The sequence below is a fragment of the Apodemus sylvaticus genome, chromosome 15 (assembly GCF_947179515.1).
Source record: "Apodemus sylvaticus chromosome 15, mApoSyl1.1, whole genome shotgun sequence".
Taxonomy (NCBI): Eukaryota; Metazoa; Chordata; class Mammalia; order Rodentia; family Muridae; genus Apodemus; species Apodemus sylvaticus.
The window spans coordinates 61,500,072-61,527,667 of NC_067486.1; the positions used below are offsets into that span (position 1 = coordinate 61,500,072).

The 27,596-nt window shown below is 45.1% G+C and overlaps 2 protein-coding genes across 2 annotated transcripts in view; one reads left to right on the forward strand and one right to left on the reverse strand.

The window, feature by feature from the left end:
- The window catches only part of Upk1b (uroplakin 1B), a 28,470-nt gene extending 14,138 nt beyond the window's left edge, over nt 1–14,332 (forward strand). Inside the window, exons 4-8 of the mRNA XM_052158934.1 lie at nt 1,095–1,169; nt 1,753–1,875; nt 5,496–5,675; nt 9,396–9,479; nt 13,616–14,332. Of these exons, the coding sequence (XP_052014894.1) occupies nt 1,095–1,169; nt 1,753–1,875; nt 5,496–5,675; nt 9,396–9,479; nt 13,616–13,666 (513 nt within the window). The 3' untranslated portion in view covers nt 13,667–14,332. The remainder of the gene's footprint in view (nt 1–1,094; nt 1,170–1,752; nt 1,876–5,495; nt 5,676–9,395; nt 9,480–13,615) is intronic.
- Nucleotides 14,333–19,238: 4,906 nt separating this feature from the next.
- Nucleotides 19,239–27,596, reverse strand: part of B4galt4 (beta-1,4-galactosyltransferase 4) — a 30,629-nt gene continuing 22,271 nt past the window's right edge. The window contains exons 5-7 of the mRNA XM_052158905.1: nt 26,260–26,382; nt 22,930–23,034; nt 19,239–20,368 (exon numbers count right to left, since the gene is read on the reverse strand). Of these exons, the coding sequence (XP_052014865.1) occupies nt 20,236–20,368; nt 22,930–23,034; nt 26,260–26,382 (361 nt within the window). The 3' untranslated portion in view covers nt 19,239–20,235. The remainder of the gene's footprint in view (nt 20,369–22,929; nt 23,035–26,259; nt 26,383–27,596) is intronic.

The window sequence follows — 27,596 nt, forward strand, 5'->3', positions numbered from 1 at the left end:
GAAGGGAACACAAGGAAGAGAGATTGTCCTGAAGACAAGCACAGAAGGCACCCTGGCTGCCTCTCTGGCCCAACCCTAAGGGGTCCTGAGGATTAGGGGAGCCACCAAAGCTCTTGACAGGAAGCAAGGCAGTACCCCAAGTGGGGAGGGTTATTGGACCTCTGAAAACTCTCTTTCCTGATTTTTTTTCCCACAGAGGTGGTTGGGGTTTGGTTGTTGTTTTGTTTTGTTTTGTTTTGGGGGGGGCAGGCAATGAAAGCAGCAAAGGGTCCTGACTTTTGAACCCACAAACACCCCAAAGAAGGAGGACAAGTCCCCCCACCTACTCTACAGTCCTCCTTCCCAAAAAGGCCATGAGGAGAGATGGTGCAGGTATAAAAGTGTGCAAGGCAGGAGCGCTCACTGAGAGGCGTCCTCTGCTCAGCTCTGCCCCAGCCAGACACTGGGGCGTGGCTGTGCTGACCTGTTCACACACAGTGCCTTGCAGCCTGTGCACCCACGCGTACTCACAGCCAACGCAGCGCATAGAGAGCTCTGCTTCCCTCGCCCAAGCTGGTATCACTAGAACATGGGTGTGTATCCAGTGTGAACAATGGGTCTCTATGCCGGAAGGCTGCCCGTTCCTTAAACATGAGACTAGGTAGGAAAGACACAAGGCACTAAACATGTCATCCTTTCCCGACTTCTGCGGCTCTACGTTTTCAGCAGTTCATAAAGAAAATGACGCCCACTTACAGTGCTCAGTGTCAGGTATGACGTACTAAGGCTATCTTGCCAGCCACCTGGCATGTGGGTATACCAAAACAGCTCTGGAAAGCCCACACATTCCTTCATTGTTTATATTATCTCTCCCACATTAAGATAGAATTCAGGATGAGAAAACTCCGAACTGAGTGGTCGTTTCTTCCAGAGATAAGATAACTGAGCTAACCCGCACACCACCTTGGTCCAAGTATCTAGCACTAGTCCCGTTCCAAGCAGCTGATTAAAAAGGGTTTTGTATTACCTGACTGCTTAGATACCATGTTTGGATGAATGTGCTTAAGACTCAGAGGCATCTGTGATAATCCTTGGTTCTCATGTTTCCCTCCCAGTACTTCATCATGATGTTTATAGTGTACGGCTTTGAAGTGGCATCTTGCATCACAGCAGCAACACAACGAGACTTTGTGAGTATAGTCGCACAACCACAGAGCAAAGATGACGGTAGCTCTGACACTCTAGCAACTGGCATGCTCTGACCCCTCGCTGTGTGCTGGTCATGCTAATATTCAGACTATGCATACTCATGCAGAATTGGGAAGCATTGCTTGTCTTTTCTAAATTCAAAGAGAAAGACATGAAAAGCATAGAAATGCATCTAGGGATGAACAGCTAAGAGGTCACAGCAAGAATCCGGAGCCCAGGCAGCCTGATTCCCAGTGCCCAAGCTGTGATCCTGGCACTGACCGCCATTCATCCACACCATGGCCTTTCTGCATGTTCTGCCTCGTGGGAAGACATAATTTAGAATCTTTCTTACTCTGTTTCTCACTGTCTCCCTAATCTATACCACCTCTCTACCCCAGTCATGCAGTGATTTCTTCTTAAACGGAAACCCAAAGCAGTCTCAGCCAAATGAGCTTCGCGCCCCTGAGCTTAGCTTCCCTCCAAGAGAATGCTCAGTGTGTAGAGCAGCAGGCTCTACAAAAAGACTTGGACTTCCTAGGGCGCGGGCACGCTGACTCCCCTGTGTCCTTCCCGCCCCCGCAGTTCACAACCAACCTCTTCCTGAAGCAGATGCTGGTGAGGTATCAAAACAACAGCCCCCCAACCAATGATGACGAATGGAAGAACAAGGGTGTCACCGCGACCTGGGATAGGCTCATGCTGCAGGTGAGGAGTGCAGTCCTGGGGTGATCGCCTCTGGGGTGACGGCCTGCACATCTGTGGTGCAGATGTGGACGACCCAGATTGGGTAGGAGTGATCCACGCCTCCAGTAGGTTTCTTCAGGAAGCGACTTGCTCCAAGCCAGGTCAGCAATGCCTCTGGTTTGCTGGTGAGCCTGAGGGGGGGGGGGGAGTTAAACACATGACTCAGAGAAGCCTCTAGATCCATATTTCATGTAAAGCTTTAATGCTGATCAGCCTGCCCTGTAGAGTGAGTGTGCGTTAGAGAACTTTGGGTTAATAATATGTTCTGCCTCTTAGAACTTAGCTCTCACAGAGACAGAAAAGGGCGCCTCACCTCCCCGACAGAGAACTCGAATGGTGACACAGACGTGTCTCACCTTTTCTGTCTCCTTTGATGAACTCTGCTAAGCATCAGGAGACATGATTTGATTTTAAATGACCGTCATACTGCATATCCATGCCTATCTCAAATACCACCAGGACCCCAGGTCTCCCAGAGCATTGTCCATGTTGTCTTTTGTGTGTAACCTCTAATGTGAGTCAACTTTCCACTGGCTCCAACACACACACACACACACACACACACACACACACAGATACAAATATCACACTCAGTCACACACACACAAACTCTAACTCACACACTTACATAGATACACACTCACACTCACTGACATACACACACTCACATTTTCTCTCACATACACACACCAACCTTTCAGTCTCCTCTCCCCTTCTCTCTCTCTCTCTCTCTCTTCTCTCTCTCTCTCTCTCTCTCACACACACACACACACACACACATAAACTCTCACACACTCACATGGATACACACTCTCACTAACATACACACACTGACATATACATACTCACATTCTCTCTCTCTCTCTCTCTCACACACACACACACACACACACATACCTTTCAGTCTACTCTGTCCCTTTCAACGCTCTCTTTACACTCCTACTTCACTAGACACTTGGCACTTCCCAGTGTCCCCAGTCTGTCCCCTCCTCGGGACCTAGAAATTGGCTAGGTTTCCTTTCGGCTCTGCCTGACTCCTCTACTATCTCATTCCCTAATTGCCTCCTTGTTCAAAAACTTGAAGTCCATGCCATCAGCCTAGGATCTCCTCATAGTTATTTATCAATCACACGGTCATTTCCCTGCCTCCCTCCATTAGAGATGTCAGTATCACCAACTGTACCCTTGTCATTCCTGGTCCAATCATCCTGCCCCAGACGAGGCTTCACAAATCCCAACCCCATGGGGACTCAGACAACATCTGTTCTGTCAATTCCTTGTCTTCATGTTTCCCACAGATGTCCTCCCTTTCCTTAGCCACCTTTCTCCATGGCAACAGCCAGCATGTTGTCACCAGTGACTGTGCTACCCACTTTCTGATGACATTGGCTCTAGCATCTTCATGTCATCATTTTGTTCCATGAGGACCTCTAATCAATTATGCATGTTTTCATTTCCCAATACCCTTTCCTGCTTTCTCTTAAAACCTTCACTCTCTGTTGGCTCCTTCACTCCATTGTGAATCTACTTTCATCTTTCCCACACAGTCTCTACAGAAGTTAATAGTTTTTGCCCACTCCTCCCCTAAGGGCTAAATATTGCTGGGAAAAGTCCCCCAGTCGTGCTAATTTAAATTCATGACTATAAACCTCACATGGGGCACTCTGTCTCTTGGTGCATTTTCCAAGAACCCTGCTTTGTCACTATTGCATAGACTTCATTTTTAGCCTATGCCAAACTCTTCTCCACCCTCAGCCATGGCTACACCTCATGCCTTAAGAATACAGAAACAATCAGTTGGGATCCATTTCTTCTCTCTCCCAGAAAATCTTCCCATCCACGATTATCTGCAGCCAAGATAGAGACAGACTGCCCAACAGCCGAGTGGCTGGCTTCCATTCCAAGTTCCTCTCCATTTCTTTGGCTTACTCCATTCTGACTCATCCGCCTGCAAAAGCATCCTCCAGAATTCCTGCCCGAGCCTCACCCATTATATAGTTCTAATTCATGACAAGTCTCAGAAGAGAAACCTGTGCCTGCTGCTTGTATTTTCACACTTTCAGCTGCTATTAGGCAAGCACAATTGGCTTCTGCCACAACACTACTTCCAAGACACATGCAACAGTTATTGGTCCTTTCCATTTCTGCCTACTGCAATGGTCATGTTTCTGTCTTATTAACTCATTGCCCCTAGGATGCACTGATTAAAACATGGAATGAGGGGCTGGGGAGATGGACACAGAATGAGGGGCTGGGGAGATGGCTCACTCGATCAAACACCTGAGGCACAACCGTGAGGACCATAATGCCTATCACCTATATAAAAGGCTGGATATGGGGATGTATGTCTGTAATCCTGATGCTGAAGAGGCTGAGACAGGGTTTCCTGAGACTCAACTCGTGAGCTCCAGGTTCAGTGAGAGACCTTGTCTCAGGAAATAATGTGCAGAGAATGACACTTGACATTAACCTCTGGCCTACACACACACACACACACACACACACACACACACACACACACACACGGTGCATGCAGAATGAACTTTTTTCCTGGTGAACTATTTACCATATCTAAATGGCAAAATGGTACATCACTTCAAGATGATCTTTGCCCTTAGAATTCCTCGTTTTTGTTTATTCTAAAAGTTTGGAGAGGCCTATAATTTTTACTTCCTCCCTGAAACATTTTGGCAGAATTTATGATAAGGGAAGAACACAATCGAGTTCACAGCCCTTCTCTTCTGTTGTGTCGGGAGTATCAGGGCATCAGCTGTGGATCTGTTGACCCTTTTTCTTATGTAGAGGGACAACTGTATGTCACCAGGTCTGAAATGTTTTTCCAGTTTACTTTCCCCCTTAATAAAAATAATACATAATTACTCTAGGAAAATACTATGAATATAGAAAAAACATGAATAATGGCTAATGATTTCTTTACTACTAAAACTTTCCGTTTTGTGTTGTTAAATAATTATACTTCTCTCATGTTAATGTGTCTTGCTATAAATATTAATAATAATTAATGCCTACTAAGAGTGTACTATGAGCTAGGTGCTGTATCAAGTACATTATCTATATTAACATACTTTATCCTCGCAAAAAACTCTCTAAATTGGGTACTCATTTCACACTTACAGTCAAAAGAAATAATTCTTCCTAAGCCTGTGACTCTTTAATACGGTTTCTCGTGTTGTGGTGACCCCCGCAGCCATAAAATTATTTGTGTTGCTACTTCATAACCATATGAGTCACAGTGTAAGTATCGGATACACAGGATATCTGATATGTGACCCTGTGAGAGGGTCATGTGACCCTGAAGTGGCCATGACACTCAGGCTGAGGACTACTGCCCTTAAAGACTTAATGTGCCCATTCGTGGCTGGTAAAGCAATAAACATGAAACCATTGTTGGCAACTTAGACAAACCTTAAGCTCCGGTCTGGAAATATTTGAGTACTGTAAGATAGAGTACGCTTTTGAATACTTTGTCCACAAAGCCTTGGTTGTGACATTGGTGGCTTTGGTGTGGACTATAAAGATAACTCGGTGTCTCTCATTGCCCCCCCCCCCCGCCCCCGTAGGACCACTGCTGTGGTGTAAACGGACCATCAGACTGGCAGAAATACACCTCCGCCTTCCGGGTGGAGAACAACGACGCTGACTACCCCTGGCCTCGGCAGTGCTGCGTCATGGGCAAGCTTAAGGAGCCTCTCAACCTGGACGCTTGCAAACTCGGTGTGCCTGGTTATTACCACAGTCGGGTGAGCTGCCCCCCCTCTGACAGCCTCTCGGAAAGTGCTTCTGCTCCTTATGAAGGAAATAATGGTCAGCTATGAGTAGTGCCCATAAGGAATTCTGCACGTTTCCCCTAAACCTCGTGCCATATGCTTCCTTCTCTGTTAGTGTCCTGGGATGCTCACTTAGAATTGTTGCAAACTTATGTTTGCAACATAAAGACTTCTGTAGCACTAACCAATTTTATGTAAATGAAGACAGTCTGTGTAGTGTTTAGAAATGCTTAAACATTTGCATTAGACAAGGGCTTGGAAGGCTTGTGAAATGTACATTGGAAGGGATGATATACAAAAGATTATTATTTAATTCCAAAGCAATGGTAACTGCTGAGGTCAGGGGTGATGAAGGGCCGAGTTAAGCAATATCAGATTGGTATTTGGGCTGATGATGATTTACATACATTTGGGCTTTGCTAAAGTGCTTCTGGGCTGGATCAGGCGACCGGATGATGATCGTGAAACATTTATTGAGGTCTTCCTGAGTGCCAGATGTTGTGCCATGTGCCACGGACAGACTCTCGTGCCTGTGATGCTCAAAAGTTGATGCTGGCTGTACTCTGTAGTCTGTACATGAAGAACGGAGTGACAGAGGCTATCTGGGGCTTGTCCAAGCCCACACAATTAGTAAACGGCTGTTAGGTTTTTACCTCAAGCCATGTAGCTTCAGAGCCCAGATGCCACGCCAATCAAGGCTTGGAAACAGACCCCCAAAGCTTTGATTTGTACTCCCGCACCCCTGTAGGCAGTGTCTGCTGACCCGGCACATTGAAACGCTCTGTCCTGCTTTGGGTGTGGTCATTGTGAGGAAGCCTAGCTATGTCAGCTTGTCAAATAACTGAGAAACATCAGGCTTTTCCCTACAGAAGTAAATGCTACAAACCACACATTTAGAGTGAGGGACACCATTGTTACACCCGGCAGGGTACCTGGGCTACCACTGGATGCTTTGATTCATAAAGGATAAGGCAGTGATCCGGAGTCATAGCAGTGTACAGAGCAATTGTCACTGAACTGTACAACCGCCTTGTTATGGTGTCGCTTTAGTCAATTATGTTCATCGGTAATAAAGATTAAATGGGTTGCTTATAATAAGAATAAATGCAACTATCACTCGAACTACTCATAAAATGTTTCCAGTATTTCCATATCAGGGTTCGCTCTTGCAAACCCATCTTTCCTAAATTACAGTCATGTACAGTGTCTTCTCTCTAAAAGGGGCAAAGAAAAGATGCCCACCTTCCAATTATGGCAAAACCTCTACCATAACACTAGCCATGGAAATCAACTAAAGCCACTTACTTATGTTTAGAGTGTAAGTTTGAAAGGGAAACTCAAATTAAGCCCCTCCCCCACCATTTTACCGGCTTTAGACCTCCACCTTCCTTGGTGACACCTTCCTTTGGCCTCCTGCCTTCAGTGACTCCATCACCAGCCAAAACAAAGCATCACCATTTAGACCCACTCGTCAGCCAAGTTCCCACATCTCTGCCATTTCTTCCTCTGCCCCTTACTCCCTTTGCCCCCACTTCCTCAATCTTAACATAAGCAGACCTATCCATCTTTCTGACTCTCCCTACCCCAGTCCCCCAGATTCCCACACATCCCCGCTGTATGACATATAGGTGCTGCAAATTCCACTCCAACAACCCTTGGCTATAGAGCATTAAAACCTGCCCCTATACTTACTACATAAGTTGTTGTTTTTGTACTTACCCTGTCCAAACAGTTCCATGAGTTCCCTTAAGGACTGCATATTACTCAGTTCTAGATCTTCAGTACTTGGCATAATGCCTGGCACAAAGTAGACACTCAATAAACGTTGGGTGGGTGAATAAGTGAATGAAGGAGTCCTCTTTTCATAGCCATATTGAAGTTTTTCAACACCTATGACACACTAGTGTTGCTACAACTGTAAAAAACTAGAAAAGTCAGTCTAAGTATAGTAATAAGGAAAATCAAGCAGAATTCCACATAATGGGTCAATTATACTCACACTCATGTGCACACACACACAGAGGAAGAGAGGGGGGGAGAAGAGAAAAGAGAGAAATTTCTTCTGACTTAAGCTTCACCATCAGCCTTGAAAATGCTACATGTAAATCATGATGACGTCACCTCAAGGATATTAATATATACTCAGAGAATAAAGTCCCAATGAAACAATCAGCATCCTGGAAGCTCGCTAATGAAATGAAAACTGGGGGTTCTGACTGTGAGTCAGAAAGACAAGAGGCCTTTCTGTTTTGCCCCAGCTAAGTGCCCAGCTCAGAGGCACACACTGGCTCTTCCGCATAGTATTAGATTAGTGATCTCTTTCCAAGATTTTCAAGAGGATGAATGTGTTCTGAGTATTCCAAGTGGGGGTTGTCATCAGCACTTAATATCTTTCATTAGGTCTGCTTGTTTTGTTTATTTATTCGTTCATTCATTTGTTTAAGACAGATATCATTCTGTAGCTCAGAATGGCTCTTAACTCTTTGTGCATGGGCTTGGAACTTCTAATCCTCTTGCTTGAGCATCCTGAGTGCTGGGACTACAAACTCATTCTGTAAATTATCGTTAAGTACCTCCTGTATGCCAGGCATTCATTCTAGGTTCTAAAACTCAACAATTAAGAAGGTAAAAATCTCTGCCCTTTTGGAGGTGACATTCTATTGTAAGTGACAAATAATTAACACACTGCTGCACACAAGTGCCCAGTCAAATGCCAGGTAGTGTGGTAAGTGCCAGAAGCAGAGATAAAGTGGGTTTGTAAATGGGATATGATAGATTGTTTTCCTTTGTGCCTGTCCAGAGAGACTTTGTTGAGAGGACATCTACACAACTCTGAATTATGTGCAAAGATGAGAAACTGAACTGTTGGGAAACACCTCTCAGCAAAGAAAGCAGCCCGTGCAAAGACCAGAACATCCTTAGCATCTTGGAGGAAATTCAGAGACCAGCCTTATAAGGCCAGAATGGTCACAAGATGTCTAGAAGGGATGGAGAGACCTAGAGCTAGTGAGTGGAGTCAGATGTGCTAGGCCCTGTCCCTGATTAACTGAATCCTTTCCACAGGAGGAAGTCCACGCGTGCTCTTCCCACGCGTGCTCTTCCTGCAGATGAGCTTAACCCTTAAGTGAAGCCCCAGAAGGGCCAAAGTGGTACAAAGAGACTCAGGAGTGTTTGTATTTGTGAAATACTTTTAAATAGACCCTAAAGGTTTTGCTTAAGTGTTGAAAATTGGTTAAAGAAATTAAGGAAAATTCCAGGAGTTTTCATTTAGGCATCCTGCACTGAAAAAAAGAGTAAAGGTGTTGTGGGGGTGGGGCGGTGAGTGGCACAGAGCACGCATGCGATTTACAAAGGGGAGGATCACAGGAGACAGAAAGAGCATCAAGTGCATACCTGTAGCCACTGGGTGGAGCCTAAACCTCATGGCCAACCCAGGACAGTTGCTGAAATTTGCTGGCAACTCTAGCACACTTGCCTCTGGACCTTTTGGTGCATGGAATCAGCATGGATTCTATATCTCCTGGGCATTCCCTGTGATCCCCCAAGGTCATGGCGGAGTCACTCAGATGATGACGTTGCATGGTTGAGAGCTGGACTCGGAGGTCCTTGATCCGTTGGGCGTCTGCTTTCCCGCCCAGTTCTTCTCTCTGCTCTGGATTCTCCATGGTAACGGAGCTCATGCTGTCTCCGCAGGGCTGCTATGAACTGATCTCTGGACCAATGGACCGGCATGCCTGGGGAGTCGCCTGGTTTGGATTTGCCATCCTCTGCTGGACTGTGAGTAGCCTCAGCACATTTTATTTCAGAAAGGGTCAATAAGGAGAGAACTGGAGAAGGTCCTGAGGCATTTCAACCACCCTAGAAAGTCTGGAAAACAAAGTCTGCAGCTAAGATGGTCAGCACTTCTAGCACCAGACCAGGACAATGGGTTCCTTTGGGGTGTGGAATGCCAACTTCCCTGCTGGAGCAAGGATGCACCAACTAAGTGAACCATTCATCTGGATACCCACTAGGCATCTAGGCTGCATTCACCTAGGCACTTAGTGAACTCTGGCTGGGCTCCACAGCTAAGCAATTCACAGCAACTGGATTCCAAGGCCTCCCCTGACCCTGCTCTAGAGAGCCCCTGAGGCACATCCTTAGTTCCCCTAGCTCCTTGGAAGCTCTCATCACTCCCTGCGGCCCCTCTGTGAGGCACACAGGGCTAGATAAGAGCTCTGGCTCCCAGCCCTGGCCGCACACTCAAACCTCCTACACAAGGTAGAACTTGTACCCATCACTCTGTGGTCCTCCAGGTGATCACTCTGCGGTCCTCCAGGTGATCCCACGGCTCAGCCTGGGCTCTTGGTTTTATTTTACTTGTGTTTGGGGTGCAGGGGGGAGGGGGATGGTAACTTTTCCAGATGATTCTACATTTCTGCCACAAGTGAGAACCATGACTTCAGGAAAACCTGAACTTTGATTTCAGTTGCTCTTGAACACCTTGAAATATATTAAAGAATCCCCCCCCCCAAAAAAAGCTTTTTTTAAAAAAATGTGGCCTATCTATTGCCGTCTACTTCCACTGAGTATAATGACTAGGAAAATTTAAATATTTACTAATTTGTTTCAAAATAAGGTAATAAGCCAATTACAAGTTCAAATAAACAACATAATCCTGGTGGGAAAATTATAACTATTTTACAAAATAAAACAAATACATTAAGTAATACTGCTTGGCATGTTTTCCAATCCCGTCAGTGTCTGGCTTGGTAAAAGAAGCTATGCCTTCCACATGTTCTCTCCCATTCAGTCTGTGGTAATGTGTTGCCAGTGTTGTAGGAAAGTAGCCCCTTCATAACAGCGTGTAGTTAAAAGCAGGAATATTCTGATAACCTCCTGTGAAGGTGAATACTGTGGCTATTTGTTTGAAACCAGGCCCACTGGTAGAAGCTTCTTCAAGACTGGTGGCAATATGGAATCTGAAACTAGATTGATGAAGAACTTGTTGTACTATTGCATAAATCTTTGGCCTAAGTCTATAACATCACGAACTGACTGAGGAAAAGCTGACTCATTATGTTTCATAGCACTTGCTGGTAATTGTTCATTTCTTTAAGCGACAGCAAAAGATCACATTCATCAACACTGTCACACTGGAGAAGGTCTCAAACAATAGGGTACTATCAAACCCATGATAGCATATCAATTTTCCAGAGATCTGATTTTTGCTTCAAAACCCAAATTTATTACTGGCAGTATATAGTAGTTGAGTGTTTTCTTTGAGGGAACAGACTAGTTTTGTACATTTCAAAGAAAATATCTGTATAAAGAGCCAAGGCTGAATAGCCTTAACCATAGCTTCTTTTCTAGACTTTTCTTTTTCTTTTCAAATAAAAATGATGTTTCCATAAAGGGGAAAAAAACATTAGGTCAGTGCACAATTATACACATGCTTTCTTTGTGGACAACTGTATTTCAATATGCAATGGGATTTTTTTAATCATAGAGAATATTAAAAAGATGTATAATCAAAGGTCAAAGTACAGTACAGCCAGTAGTTCTTGTTATCGCATGGACGACAATACCAGATAAAACCTCCTGCTGCTGATTTCCCCACACAGGGCACAGCAGCGCGGAATACAGCAGGCGCTGCTGTGATTTAGTCCACCTGCCTCCATCCTCCCTGAGACTCCACGTTATGATAATGCTGCTTTTGCGCTACCAGAGCCCATGTTAAAAGAAAAGACACTGAAATATTCCTGACCTCATTGACCCCTGAAGGGCGCTGGGTATTATGCTTTGAAAAGTGCGAAGTGCAAGGGTATAAATGAGGGAGGAGAGAGAGAGAAAGCTGTTCCTTCAGGAAGTATTTTATGATCACTTTTAGGACTTCATGTCTGTTGTGAAACCATGTCCCTGTGACGTCTTTGATGCTGTCAGAGGCAGAAGACCAGCTGTTCTTTGTTCCCCAGTACCTAGCATAGCACATAGTAAAGGCTCAGCAGTAATTTATTGAATGAATTTACTAGACAACAGGGAAGTGTCTATGTGAGCAGGAACTACTGGACATTCAAAGGCTTCTGAGTATCATGGAGTTGCCAACCAACACTGTATATACATATCGAATTCTAAATTATAGATATTGTAAATATCTCCTGAGGTTCAACAGAGGGAGTATAAGAGCTAACGATATTGAGGGTCTGCTGTTGATGAGACACCATGTCAAATAGTCTTTATATGAAACCCCTCAAGAACAGTAGGTATGTGCATCTGCCTAACAAGGAACCATGCTTGAAAAGAACTCCTGGGCATACCAGAGGGCTTGCTCTCAGAGGGCTTTCCTGTAAGGCTTGATAAGGAACGCTCTAAAGTCCATTGGGTCCTATGACTTTGGGTTAGTTATCTTCCCTGTACTTCTGGCTCTTTGGAGAGCTTTGAAGACAGATGTGACTGATTCATATAATCCTTAGTAAATATTAGGCTCAGTTATTATTTCATTATCTTATTCATGGCCCTAGATCTTAGGTAGAGAGATAAGATATGAAGTTTACTTATAACTACAGAGACTGGGGCATAGCAAAGCAACATGGCGTAGCTAGGATCCTCAGAGGTAGATGGCAGGCCTGAAACAGCTCAGACATTCCAACGCCATACATGAGTGAGAGGTCTTAGGGGTCTGTGATGCTCTCCAGAGATAGTCATTCAAAGATGGCAAGAACATTAGTATGTTAGGGAAGTCCTTTGGGAGAAAAGGGTTTAAGATTAGGAGAGAAATGGACCCATGGCTGGAGATGTAGTTGAATTGGTGGAGCACCTGCCTAGCATGCCCAAAAACCCCACATTAGATCCCAGCACTAAGTAACCCAAGCACGGTTGCATATGCCTATAGCCTCCTAATTTGGAAGTTGAAATCAGAAGGTCATCCTTGGCTATATAGAAAGCTCAGGGCCAGCCTAGGCTCTGTGAGAGTCCATCTCAAAAAATAAACAAATAAATAGAAAATTAAGAAGATAGATCAAGCCTTATTTATAATAGCCAGAAGCTGGAAAGAACCCAGATGCCCCTCAATGGAGGAACGGATACAGAAAATGTGGTATATTTACACAATGGAATACTACTCAGCAATTAAAAACAATGAATTCATAAAATTATTAGGCAAATGGCTGGAACTGGAAAATATCATCCTAAGTGAGGTAACCCAATCACAAAAGAATACACATGGAACGCAATCACTGATAAGTGGATATTAATTAGCCCAGAAGCTCTGAATTTTCAAGACACAGTTAGCATATCAAATGATACCCAAAAAGAGGGAAAGAGAGGGCCCTGGTTCTGAAAAGACTTGATCTAACATTGTAGGGGAGTACCAGGACAGGGAAATAGGAGGGGGTGATTGGGAAAAGGGCAGAGGGAAGAGGGCTTATAAGACTGATTGGGATGGGGGAACCGGGAAAGGGGAAAGCATTCGGAATGTAAACAAAGAATATAGAAAATTAAAAAAAAAGAATATATCTAATAAAAAAAGAAATAAAAAAAAAAAGAAGAAGATAGATCATCCAAGTAGTTTCTGTCTAGAAACAGGAGGACGTTGGAGAGTCCTTAGCCTTGATGACGGGAGAAGAATTTCCCCAAAGCTCTTTCAGTATGGAAATGAGAGGAGCACTTGAGAGGTCAGAGAGACTAGGTGGGAAGTGGGGTGGGCATGTGGGGAATGGAGAGATGGCGCTGAGTGGTGGATTGCAGAAGCAATGCTCTGGACCAGGATGGGTGGCAGCATCTGTCCCTAAAGATTGCTGTCACCTAAATGACTACTAGAAACCCCGTGTCCCCTGAGCCTGAATGGAAAGAATATAACTGTTTTATATTAAAGTAGATTTTCTTTTTAATATCTTAATTCTTTGTTTTCTTTTTGTTCCCTGTTTTAATTCTAGTTTTGGGTTCTCCTGGGCACCATGTTCTACTGGAGCAGAATTGAATATTAAGCACACGGTGTCTCTACTGTACCTCCCTCCCCGGGTGACTTTGAACCTGGTGCTGGAACCTGCTGTTTCGTGACACGCCCTCTGTGTGCTCCATTGTGACGTGTGCTTGTCTCTAATGCCAGTTCGGGTGGAATGGGTTTCCTTTAGGCTCTCAAGATGCTGCAATCCTTAGCAGAAATATTTCTCATCCCTGCCTAAGAGTCCACACCATATTTATATACTATGAGACAGAAAGTGTACTGTATATGTACTCTATGTACTTATATGTACTATATAAGAAAACTTGGAGAGTGGCGATGACTCTCATGCCTGTCTATGTTTATTTAATGTGGGAGCACAATGATATTCAAAGGAAGTGCTCAGACTTCCTTCCATGCCCTGAGGAGTGATATGCATTTAGCAACCCCACCCTCTGTTCATTGAGTGTATGTAAACTTCGGGGGCATTGATCGTGCCCATTTTGCATCAGCTCAGTCTCTGCCCTCAAAGCTTTCAACCTGCAACACTTTTCAAACCATGGGACCCATGCCAGCTATTCCAACAGGTGATTTATGGGGACTTTTGTTTGCTGCCAAAATAGTTTGCTTGCATTAACGGTCCCCAAGGAAGTCCTGACAAGTCACCATTTGTTTGCTTATCCATAAATAAAGAAGCCCATAAAATATGCTTCCTTTCTTTGATTTCAATGGGCCCTGAATAAGCTGAACAAAATGGGGTTTTCAACAGAAGAGCCCCAACTGCAGGGGTTAAAATGACAGAAGTGGCAGACACATACATACCAGTAGACTCCTGATGGCTGCTGGACTGCCCAGATGGACGGGGAATGGCTAGAAGTCTGTTCCCTTTTGCTTTTCCTTCCTGCATTGACTTTTGAGGGCATTGCTCCTCTGTATTTGGAGGCAATGTATCTGATGCCAATAGCCATTGGTGTTCCATATGCAGAAAACACACAGCCACCTCTTAGGAACGTCCACCCAGGCACTGGAGGTCCTGCCTCACACGGGCCCTGTAGTTAGGCAGAACACTGGTGCAGAAGAGGGGTCAGAGAAGAGGACTGGACTTCCTTGTGGCAGAAGTATGGTCTCTGATCCTCAAGATATCTTGCCTCCAACTCTCCATCTCCTTTTTCTCTTCTGAAGAAGACATCTTAGGTAACAGGAAAATAACACCTGCCCTTGGCACAGAGGATCCACGTGGTTCTTTAAAGGGAGGAGATGGCTGGAATAAGTTTTTCTGTCTAATGCCTTTAATATATATTATAATAGTGCTGGGAGAAGAACCCAGAGCTTTGTGTACGCTAGGCAAGCCCTTTATCCACTAAGTGGTATCCCTACCTCCTGGTATGTTTCGCTTTTTGTCAGTGACTAGGTTTTCCAATAGGGGCCACTGGCTGAGTGATTCCTGCCCAGCCCAACCCTACTCCTGCCTTCCGGCCAGAGCTTTATGTAACAAATAGCTCTCTGTTGCAAAGCCATCGTTTCTTAGTGATTGGAACTCAGCCTCAAAAGCACAGTATACAGAGTACCAGCCCCGTTACCCACAGGAGCAGGTTTTGCTCCTCCCCAAACCAAGGAAGGATGGGAAAGCCAGCCGCCACTCTGACCAAGGGCAGTGCTTGAGAGGGACAACCATTAGTGTTCTGCAGATTTCCGCAATTCACAGGCCTGAGCTGTGACCTCTAGGACTATTATTTCTCTTTAGGTCACCCAGAAATTTCTTCATTGCTGCTACACACCTCCATCTTGTTCCTTTCTCCTCTCCAAGCTCCTGGAACTGGAAATGGGGTGGCAAGCCTAGGTCCCAGGCCTTAGCTCATTGGTGTCCAGGTGGAACCCTCCCAAAACAAGGAAAGGAGAGCAAAGGGATTGACTTTGAGGCTCTGAGGAGACTGCACTGGGAAAGTCACCCAGATATACAATCGGTGAAACCTTCCTTTTCTCAGCAATTACCACTGAACCACAGGCTAACTCTGGGACACAAGTTTTACTGACTGCAACATGGAGGTATCACCTTGTCTCTGGTGATCTGGTATCTTTTCCCAGACTAACCCTAACCCTCATCCTAACCCTAACCCTAACCCCTAATCCCTAACCCTAACCCCTAATCCCTAACCATAAACCCTAAGCCCTAACCCTAAACCCCAAGCCCTAACCCTAAACCCTAAACCCTAAGCCCTAAACCCTAACCCTAACCTAAGCCCTAGCCTTAAAGCCCTAACCCTAACCCCTCACCCTAAGCCCAGGTCCTGGCAGCCTGGTTACATTTAACACTGCAAAGTTCCCTGACCAAATTTGTCAGCCCTGGAACCAGAATAAAGGATCTGCTTCCATTTGAACTGCAGAGCAGATACTCTCCAGCTACTCTTAAGTAGTATACAAACTTGAGAAACTAACGTCCTCCATCTAACTCCACCCTTACCTGTCTGGCAGTGCTGGGGTGGTGGGGATTAGAATCTGGACTATTGGCATGGCCTCGTGCTGGAGAGTAAAGGATTGCTCTACATCTGAGTCTCCTTCTTCTGGTCTCTTTCCTGCTTCACCTCACTCAGCTTCTTATCAACTCCTATGAGCCAGGCTGGGGAGCAGGAGCCACAACTAGCTAAGCAGCTGGGTCTGGTCTCATGCACTTCAGATCTGAAGACTCGAGTGGTCATATTCAACAAGGTCTTCGAGAAGGGCATCACTGCCAGCACCTGGGAGATGCTTTCACAACTTCCTGCAGTCCACAGTCCCCATGCCTGCCGCAATCAGGTTCATTGCATGCATGCACACACACACACACACACACACACACACACACAGTCTTTTTTAAAAGAGAAATTGATACAGACTAAATATCCAGTTGTAGTCTGCCCTTTATTGACTTTCTAAGCTCCCCAACTACACACACTTAGACACATGCATACTCCAGGCTCAGTATGTATTTGAATGCTCACCAGTTGTCAATGGGCCATTTGTCTATGCAGGTGTGCTGCCCAGAAGCAGGACCTCTTAACCACTCCCATGAGAGCGTTTTAGAGACCTGAGTTTCTCAGCAGACACGAGTGTTCCCTATACTATAACAGATGAAAGTCTAACAGTTTATCGGAGCTTGAGACTACGCCTTAATAGTTTGCGCCTACAGCACATATGGATGGCTCTTGGCAGGGGCTGCGCGTCTATAGGACCTGGGAAAACCAAAAGCAAATGTCTTCCACCTCCTTCAGGAGTCCATTCACAGGAAACTTGGACACCCAACTGAGGTACAGGAAGATGTGCGTGCCACGGTTAAGAGCTGAAAAATTTGGAGTAAAGCCCAGATTAACACTCGAAAGTCATTTTTAGGATCTGAAAGATACGAGATCTCCATAAGGAATTAGAACAAGGACAGGGATTCAAACTGGAGTCTCAGTGAAGACAAAAATGGAATAATAATCACGTCAGGAGACTTGAGTTTGGACTTGACTAGGCTGCTGCCCTACTATGAGATTTCTAGCAATACCCCATCTGGTCTAGGTCTTCATCCTCCTGTAGTCCCCGTATCTCAAGAGTTTGTATAAAAACATTACAACCTGTAAGCACAATAAAATTGAGTGACAGCCCAAGTGACTAAGAGAGCAATTAAAAACTGCACAACAGCCACTCACGACCATAGCGAGTTGCAATGCTAAGCACTCATAGCTATGCACTCATATGCAACGCTATGCAAACAGCCAGCACGCATATCATTCTTGGCAACCATGGTACAGTAGGCATATCTACCTTCACCATTTAAGATGTGTCCTGTTACGGTACTAACGGAGACCGGCTACATAGGCAGGAAGTGGGAGCTGGGCTCCTTTGAAACCAGTCAGGGAGGGGTAGATAATAGTAATTAGCAAGCAGGTGCCCCAGGGCCCCAGCCCCTCACTGGGTCGTGCACCACCTGTGTTAATTCAAATGGCACAAAGGTGGCATTAAGTTCCCACACGATTATCATGCATCTCAGGTAATTTTATAACAAGTGGTTGAGATACTTGTACTCCTTCCTGGTTGACAGAATTAAGTCAGAGACCTGTTTCAATGGCTCCCATTGTATGGTTAATGCGGATGCCTACGACCAACAACAAAAGACAGAATTTCTATATGGCATTAGTGATATTCTGCTTCCATTAAGAAACTGACTCTCAACTCCCCGTACCACATCCAACCTCTTTCAGAGACCCTCCACCTCCATCCTTCAGATCTTCATCATCAAAGGAAACGGGATGAAATACCAAAGGCTCTCGAGTAAAGAACAGAAGGGGGGCTTTCTCACTATCATATGCCATTATCTAAGAACAAAACTCCCTTTATAAGGTTTGGCAAGAAAGTAGGAAACCCCTGAGTATGTTTTTTTTAAATAAAAAAAAAATTACAACTTTTACTTCCTATGCTGAGTTATTGATAAACCAGACTAGCCCTGAGTAAACCTGCCAAGCCTATAAAAATGTCCTCTCAAAATCTCCTTCCTCGTTTGCTATTGTTCATTCCAAATCTTCCTGCCCTCTCTTCCTCTTTGGGCAGGATTAGATACTATTTACACTTACCAACAACAGTTCAGTGGCAGTGGAGTCATGTAATAATTAGGAGGCCTTGGGACACAACCACACCACACTTCAAAGCATCATCCAAGCAAATGCAAAAGTCTCCCCGCCCTTCTGACTCAGTAACAGAATGGCTTCTACTGCCTTCCCCCCCTTTCCCCGACACCTTTGCCCCGCTCCCCAGGACACTCAGCAGTGCTGAGACCTTCTCAGATCTCTCTAGCTGCTATGTAAGCACCACAACCCTAACATTATTCCAAATGATAGTTCCTGACTCCTCAAACCTACACTCTGCCTCTTTAAGAGCCCTGTCCCCTCAAGGCCCACCATGCCTGAGCTGGTAGCAGCCAGCTACACTCCCAAAGCCCTGCGGTTCCCACTTCTGACTGCACAAAGGAGAGACAGAGCAGTAAGACACAAGGAGTCCAGGGACTAGGCCAAGGCACGACCTGCTGCAGGTGTCTGTATAAGGAAGTCATAGACACCAACAGGAGAGTGACAGAACCGTGGGAATGGGGTCCTAGGCTTAATCTGTTCTGTTTTGTAAAAAAAAATATTTTTATTATCATGTGTATGGGGGTATATACACAAGTGTGTGCAAAAGCCATAGAGGCCAGAGGCACAGGGTCCTCTGAAGCTGGTGGTTGTAAGCGTCCCCCTCAAGGGAGTGCTGGGGACCAGATTCAAGTCCTCTGCAAGAGCAGTACACATTCTTTCTTTTTAAAGATTCATACATTTATTACTTTATGTATATGAGTACCTGTTGCTCTCTTCAGACACACCAGAAGAGAGCATCGGATCCCATTACAGATGGCCATAAGCCGCCATGTTTTTGCTGGGAATTGACCTCGGGACCTCTGGAAGAGCAGCCAGTGCTCTTAACCCCTGAGCCATGCAGAACACATTCTTAACTGCCGAGCCTCTTCCCAGTCCACTGTCCTGTTTTTTAAGATGTTTAAAATTACAGGTACTGAAATGAATATACCATTGGCCTAAATAAACAGTAAAAAAAACAAGACCAAGAACCGGAAGCTTTTTCATATTTTACTACAGAGATACTCTATAGACATATTATCGGTCGTTATGCGGCTTATAAACTACTCATTCATATTCTACATGTACAAAAATCATTTTATAAAAGTGCTTTAAAAACTAATAGACAGTGTGTTCTCTGGTGGGTTATTACTGGCAAGAGCCTCTCAAGAGGCTGGGTACATTCAGGGTCGGGTGGCCATAGACAGGAAGGTGTTTCTGGTGAGGATTCCACCACAGAGGATTGGTGGCAGCAGCCAGCATAGGGACCGCTGTCCGTTCACGCCATACTCTGTCCTTAGCCAGCTCTTTACTGTCATGTTTGTGGCAGCCGATTCGTGACTTTGCTCTCCTCTTCTATGGCTTTCTTTGCATCTGGAATCCGCCACTTCGCAGATGGCCACATAGGATACACTGAGTTACAGAAACATACCTTTCTGTCTTAGACCTAGCAATTCTGGTTCTCAAAGACACTTGGGAATTTTGTTCCCCACTTTGTGATCTAATTATACATTACTGAAGTGGACACACTCTGTCCTTCAAGGACACAGTTCACAAGCTGACTTCATTACGTCATCTTTAGTCCTTCAAGTGTGTGCATGACAACATTTCACAGTCATGATCAAAACAACCAAGAAAGCTGTCTTGTTGTTATGGTGCTACATTCTACGTAACCAAGAGCTCTGCTAAGAAAACGGAAAATTTCAGCCTAATAATTAGCTGGAACAAGTTCTTTTTTTTGGATTTTTTTTTTTTTTTTTCGAGACAGGGTTTCTCTGTATAGCCCTGGCTGTTCTGGAACTCATTCTGTAGACCAGGCTGGCCTTGAACTCAGAAATCCGCCTGCCTCTGCCTCCCAAGTGCTGGGATTACAGGCGTGCGCCACCACCACCCGGCACTGGAACAAGTTCTTAATGTGTGCTACTATGGAAGTCTCTAGGCCAAAATTATTACAATCAAATCATTAGTTCTGAGCATCATCAAAGGATCCGGTTCATGCGACAGTCCAGAAATCCACTGTGATGTTGGTGTATAAAGGGTTGTGCTCCACAGAGAGTAATCTGTAAGTACAACTCGATAAGCCGTCTGTTTGCCAGACCCGTGACATCTGTTGTAACAGCTTCATTCTGAAGATAAAAAGAGCAAATGAGACCATGACATGCAGCCCTCTGCTTTCCGTCCTGCCCGAAAGGGTTTTCATAAGTAGTTTTATAATTTACTGTAACTGTTGGGTTACTTATTGCCAAAAATAAAAGGTGTGTTCCTCACAGAACAGGCAATATTTGCAGATCAAAACCTACATCAAATAGTGATAGCCTAGACCAATGGTGGAAGATCATTGCCTCCAGTGCATCTATAGGACAGAGGGATTACAAGAACCAGGGGTGTGTGCTGCCCACTCTGAACGGGTCCTTTGCCTACTGTCAGGGGAATCTCTGACCATTCCACTATTGTGAGAAGAAAGTTGTCTATAGACATGAGGATACATAGTTCTCATAAGAGTCTCAAAAACTTGTGTGTGTGTGTGTGTGTGTGTGTGTGTGTGTACAGGAGGATAAGGGTCACCTTACTTTGTGAAAGAGTCTAGGGAGGAACATTGACAGGGTCAGTTTCATTGAAGCTTAAAAGACGTGCAGTTTACCAAGGGAAGAAAGAAGCGATGCTCTAAGCAAATACTTCGAGGTCAAGGGGCACAGAGAGACAAAGGAACAGGATGTATCTGAAGAAGGATGAGCCACCTCTGTGCCTGGAGCTGAGCAACAGGGGAAGGAGCTCAGCCGTGACCGTGACAACTCGGGTAGATCCCAGAAGCACAGCGTTGAGCTGCGTAATGTCAAGGGAGAAGAAACAGTATGACCGCACTCACGAACAGCTGGAAATGGGCAAAGTAGATTCCGATTTTGTTTAGGAATATAAACATATGGAAAACAAGAAAACCAAGAAACAGCCTAAGGAATTACCATTATGACATGAAAAGCAGTTGTAGTGGAGTTCAGGGAAGTGTCACCTAGGGCAGGGTAAGTGTTAAGAGGAGGGTATGGGTCTAGGGAAGACACGTGGGAGTACCTACAGGGTCTGTCTGGGGATCCAGATATCATTTATTATTCATTTTTAAATCATTTATTATTAAATAATTAACAAACAGAAAAATGAATGACTGTTGATAAAGACTGGAATGACACAGTAAAGTCTGTTCCTTTAGACCTGTGGCCTCTAACAAGAGCTAGAAGATTTTTAACACTGTCTTAACATGTAGAAATTAATAAAAGGTCAAAAAAATGTTGTCCTTTTCGATGGAAAACAACTCAGAACAAAAACCATAAATTCTCCCATCAGAGCCACACACAATGTGTTTTTAGGCTGGAGTTCCTCAGTGAAAGGGCCAAAGCTAGGCCGGAAAGAGAAGACAAGGGTAAGACATCTGCTCTCCCCAGAGCACAGAGCAGAAAGCTTCAGACAGCCACAGTTACATCCTCAGGACTCAGGGGCCAGCTCGATGAGTCAAGACCTCGTTCTTATCAAGAAGAACATGAACAACAAACCCAGAGATGTTCGGGGATACCAGACTATGATTCTAGAAAATGACCCAGCAGTGTCTGGCTCTCAGCCTTCAGGCTGCCTTTCTGGTGGGAACTACTCCCCAAGGACAGCCGTCTTTGTAAAGAGAGTCAACAAATGAAGAAGGGATGCTCGAATCAGGACATTACGGATCTGCAACTTATTTAGGCAATGAGAAATCCGTGCTTATTAGGATTTTATCACTAGGTAAAGATATCATGAGCAATCTCAGAATGAGTATATCAGCTGGCAGTACTGAAAGCCACAGAACAGTCCTGACGCCAAACCTGTTCTCCCAGCTTGTATTAATAATAATAATAATATCACTATGTTATATTTATTATTATTATTATTATTATTATTATTATTATTATTATTATTAAGGTCACAGGAACACATCAAGTCACTAGGGAACAATCAGCAAAAAATTCATAAAGGGATTGATTCTGAATCTACCATATGCATGACCTGATGTCCAACAAAACAAACCAAAAGGAATAAGGCAAGAAAAAGAAAGGGTGGGGCTTGTGCCCAGCTGCACTCCCAGCCCTCAGAAGGTGAGACAACGGGAGAGGGAGGCCAAGTGAGGCTAAAATGGACTACGTAGACAATAAACTCCATCTCCCCAAAAGAAAGAGAACCGAAGGTGAACTTCTAGGCCAAAGGAGATCATCCTCATAATAACGTGGACATTGTTTACTTACCATGCTAAGCAAACTAATGTCTTTTTTTAGAAGTCCTTACAGACAATCAGGGGAATCTAAAAAGACTGGACACACAGTAACATAATGAAGTACTTTGTTAATTTTATTTTAGGCATGATAGATAGTACTCTGGCTCTTTTTTTACGTTTTAAGGATGCATGTGAAATACGTACACACAGATGCTATGACAAAGAATCCAGCAGGCAGAAGAAACGGAAAAAAGCAGAGCAGCCCAGAGTTTACAGTCTCTGAAGTAAGGGCTCTGGGCACTCCTCTCCCTTACTCTGGGCTCCGCTTTAAAAGCTCCTTTGTAACGAGTGTTTAACAAGGTGAACCGGCCTATGCGATCAGTCCAGCAGTGGTGTGTTAGCTACACAAGGGACTGGATACCCAGGCTGACGCTGGTGCGGGAATCTAGGACTTACCGGCTCATGTTCACCTCGTTGCCTTTGTCTCTGGTATGGAAGATCATAGTGTATTTGCCCACCTCGGGCTTGGGCCGGGATATTTTCATTTTATGGAGCTCAACCCTAGAAAAATAACAAAGTTCAGTTTTGAACTCTATCCCATTGATCTACCATTGAGTACTTTAAAAGAATCACCTGCAATTAAAAAAAAATACATACACACTCAAACACACAAGGAAGCTGGCGCAGTGTGGTACTACTCAGGGGTATCTTTGAGACATGGTCACTGCCCTCTGTCACCAAAGTGCCACCCAGACACTTAGCAGCCATATCCTCCCAGGAACGAATAAACAAGCAGTGTATATTACAACCCTATTGGATTTCTATGAAAAACTGGTGCAAAATTTCAGCATCCTAGTTTCGAAAAAGGTCATTCAAAAACTAAAAGAAGCTTCTAGTGGTAACAAGCACCTGTAATTCCACAGGTTGGGTGGGAATGCTAGTCAGGGGCAGGAGGATCCGTGATAAATTGAGGCTAGCCTGAGCTACACAGTGAGTTCCAAGTGGACCGGAAGTTCTTAATATAGATGGGGTGCAGGCGTTGACAGAGGTAGAGGTTTTATGGGGAAAGAATAAGATACAGCCATGTGTAGGTGCAGGGAAATTATGCTTCATTGTCTTACATGCTCAAAAACTTAGAAATAACACTTAACACTTACTTAGCGGAGAAATGCCAATTTGAAGTTAATTACTCTTAAAATGAGAGGAAAGAACCTGATAAAATATTAATTCTAATGCATCCTAAGCAGCAAGACAGTCGAGTCTGTTGGGCTCTATAATTAATAATGCTGTCTCGTCACAGGAAAAGAATGACTGTATAAAGTCATAATCTTAGCCACAAACCAAGGTTCCATCTAAGCTCTGCGGCTGGCAATGTCACTGAGTCAGCCCTCCCTACCAGATCTCAGCCTTGTCTAGAGATGAGATTGGTGACACAGAATGCATTTCAAAGGCTCTAACAACAGAGTTCATATGGGACATGCTTGACAAGCTGTAATAAATACTACAGGAGCAAAGACGGGTGGTGTTCACTATGAGTCAGCAGGTCTCAGTCAATATTACGTTCCATCCTTCCTGGCTTATCCAGTGCATTAGTGGAAATCTGTTCTGAGGACCAGGATGTTATCATGGAGTCAGGAGAGAAAGACAGAAAAGCAAAGAGACACGGGGAGGAAGAGCCCCCCACACCCTGGTATCCAGCTGCCTTTCCTGCAGACAGAAAGGACATTTTAGCACTGCTGATAAGGCCAAACTTGCCCGCAGAGCTATCCCAGGATTTTCCTACAGACAATTCAAACTAGGATGCTAAAAACAACAGTGTCCACACCTAGGGCCAGAATGCTTACACCTTTGAGTTTTCCACCTTGACACTCCTCTCATCCCTAAATCTAAATAACCCAGCTCCCAAAACCACATCCAATTTCATTCACAAAAGAAAAATTTCGGAGAGAAATAAATAAGCCAGTTCACATATTTTTAAGCTCTGCTTAATCTTTGAACCTTGTCGTAGGACTGGAAGGATGGCTCAGTGGTTAAGAGCACTGATTGCCCCTCTAAAGGACCAGAGTTCAATCCCCAGCAACCACAGGGTGGCTCACAACTGTCTCCAGTGCCAGGTGGAATCAGACTCCCTCTCCTGGCCTCCGCAGGCCCTGCATGTATACAGTGCATAGGTATGTATGCCTGCACAGACAAAACATTCATAGGCAAAAAATTAAAGATTAAAAAAAAATTGTAAAAGCGTGCTGTACTTTACACCCTTAAACAATCTCAGAAACACGATCAAGTATGTGTACATGCATGTACACATGTGAGCCATGTAAGGCAATGGAGTATAATTTCCCCTAGAGAAGTCCACACCAACACGTGGGTATATCCTATTCCTTCCCCCAAAAGGCCTCTATATCTGTGAACTCCTGCACCCCGTATGTATTAAAAATGCCTTTGGATAAATTCTAAGTCTGCTTCCTACTGGCTTGTCCCGGAGCTCTTCTCTGCCATGAGCAGAGATCTCTGAGAAGAACTCCTGAGGCTGCTGAAGGCGGTCACCCTTCCGCTGCTGATAAAAACAAAAATAAAAACAAAACTGAAGGCTTCACTCCCCCTTACCGCTAAGGAACAGTGAGAAAGGAGACAGTGGTGGTACATAACCATAGCAACTGTCTACTGCTAAGCCCAGCTTGGCAGTGCAATGGACTTGGGGGAAAGGGAGTACTGGCTTCGTCTAGCCCCTCCTAACCCTGACTCTATGATCGGAAGCGTGTGTGACCACAAAGGTGACTGCTGAGGGGCTGGGTGACTTGGAGCCCTTAGGCGGGAAAACTTCCCTCTTTCAGAAACACTGCGGAAGGTGCTCTGCCCAAAGGGGACAAGGCTGAGCTGTATGAGGCCCTGAGCTCCTTCACACCAGTCTCGTGGGAAGTTGAGAGTCACATATCTATTAATTCAGAACTCCAGCTTAGAACATACCTTCTGAGCAGCAGCAGGAAGAGGAAACCGGTCCCCTGGCTGCCCAGGAGGTACCTGTGATCACAACTCTGACTTACAGGCTTTGCATAGTTAAGACTTTCTGGGAAATGAGAACATCTTTACCATCTAGACACACACACACACACGCACACGCACACGCACATGCACACACAGGCACACGCACACACAGGCACACGCACACACAGGCACATGCACATGTGCGCGCATGCACACACACCATGTCTTGAAGAGCATGTAAAAGAGTAGGTCAGGCATCCTGAGAAGTTCCTCTTGGCCCTCCAGAGCAAAAAGAAGGGATCTAGGAGTTACACCAGCAGCCCAGAGTGGGCCCTCCAAGTCAGGATGCAGCCACAGGATGTAGCGAAAGGACGCCCTTGCCTTCTTTGGGGCATGTGGCTTCTTAGAGACATTAGCACCCTGCTCCACATGCTAGGAACAGTGTCAGTGCCTCTGGGGTCTGAGGAAAAGCATGAGACTTATCATAGGCCCTTCTCAGAGTAGAAGTCTCACAGACAACCTTAAGTTTGGGACTTCCCATTCCCTGGTGGGTCCCCTGGCCCCCCACCAACACTGAACCCCAAACTCAGCAACAGATAACCCTCATCGTTTCAAGACTTCCGCTGAGAGAGAACAATTTAGGCCCGTGTGCCCTCCCCTCATACCCTAGCACCCTTTAAGCCCAACCCTGCAGCCTTAGGACCTGCTGGCCTGACCTTTCCAGGAACTACACACGAGTGCAGGGTTTCCAGGTCCCCACTGAGAGCAGAGCCCCGGGAAGGTCCCTTCTCCGCTGTTCACCTGAGTCTGAGGTCATCGTCTTCTCCTCCCCATCCCCAGTAGTTGTTAGAGAATCCATTCACCTTGAAAAACTGTTCTCTGCTGAGGGCAGTGACACCCCCAAAATATTTACTGTAACGCAACCTGGAGCAAAAGAGAAGACAGAGAAGTGACATTTAGCACAAAGCCCCTCTGTTGCCCACAGTCACTCTAGCTAGCTCTAGTTTCGGGGCTAGCATTCCAGGAACACTTGGGAGATGCTTCACCTCCGCTACTCTTGCCTCATGCCCACCTCCCTGTATTTCTGGCCTTTGATCTGCTGTTGGGTGACCCCACTAAGTAAGGTGACCCCACATACCTATTACCGACAACACTGGTATTCAGTATCCCTTAAATGTGTGTGAGTGATCCCATCCCATGTAAAGGCTGCTAAGAACACCAGGTATGTTCAACACCAATGAGTCTCAGGATAAATATACTCCCCCCACCTTTTTTCTTTGGGGAGTGAAGAGGTGTAAATCAGGAGACAGTTCCAGTCCACACTTCGGGCTCTCTCCAAACTGCCATCTTAAGAGTTTGCTTTCTACAGACCTCAACATGCCACCCCATTCTTCTGAACTCCTGGCTTGGGCAACCAGATGGAATGCAGCGTCTTTCATGAAAACTGAGTATGAAGAAAACCATTTGGTTTGGAGAGCAAGACAATAAATTATTCTTAGGCTAAATTTGAGATGTTCCTAGGGCTTGGGCCAACAGGCAAAGGACACAGGGTCCACGTTCACAGGGGATCTGTGCTGAGGTAACTCAGCAAATGTATGTGAAGACCATGGGTTAGGAGACATCTGGACAACTACAGAATGAGCAAGAAGAATTGATCACCCATTGAACCACTGTTACGACTAATAAGGGAAAGAGGAAGCCAAGCGCCCAGGACAACAGAGAGAGGCACGTCAGAGAGAGTGATCCCATCCCAAGCTGAGAGGGCTCTTATCGTCCTGACACATCAACAAGCTGGGCTATGGCTGACCTTTAAATACAACCCTGGCGCCCTCCCAAACTGCAGCTGGAGGGAGCGAAACAAAACCAGGCGACCATATAGAAGATTCCAAACTTTTCATGAACTTCAGCCAAATAAATGCCCATGTTCTCCAGACAAGAAGAAAAACAAAAATTTCCTCCTTTAAGATTGTTTCCTGCAGATTTCTTCGTAGTCTAAGCTGATGACGGTAGCTATATCTATTTCTAGCACAGCATACATAGGGTCACTAGTTTGTACGAGGAGTATAGAAACCACTCAACCTCAGAGCAGCTTTGGGGATGCCAGGTGTTAGGTTGGAAATGTCTACAGTGTACTGAGT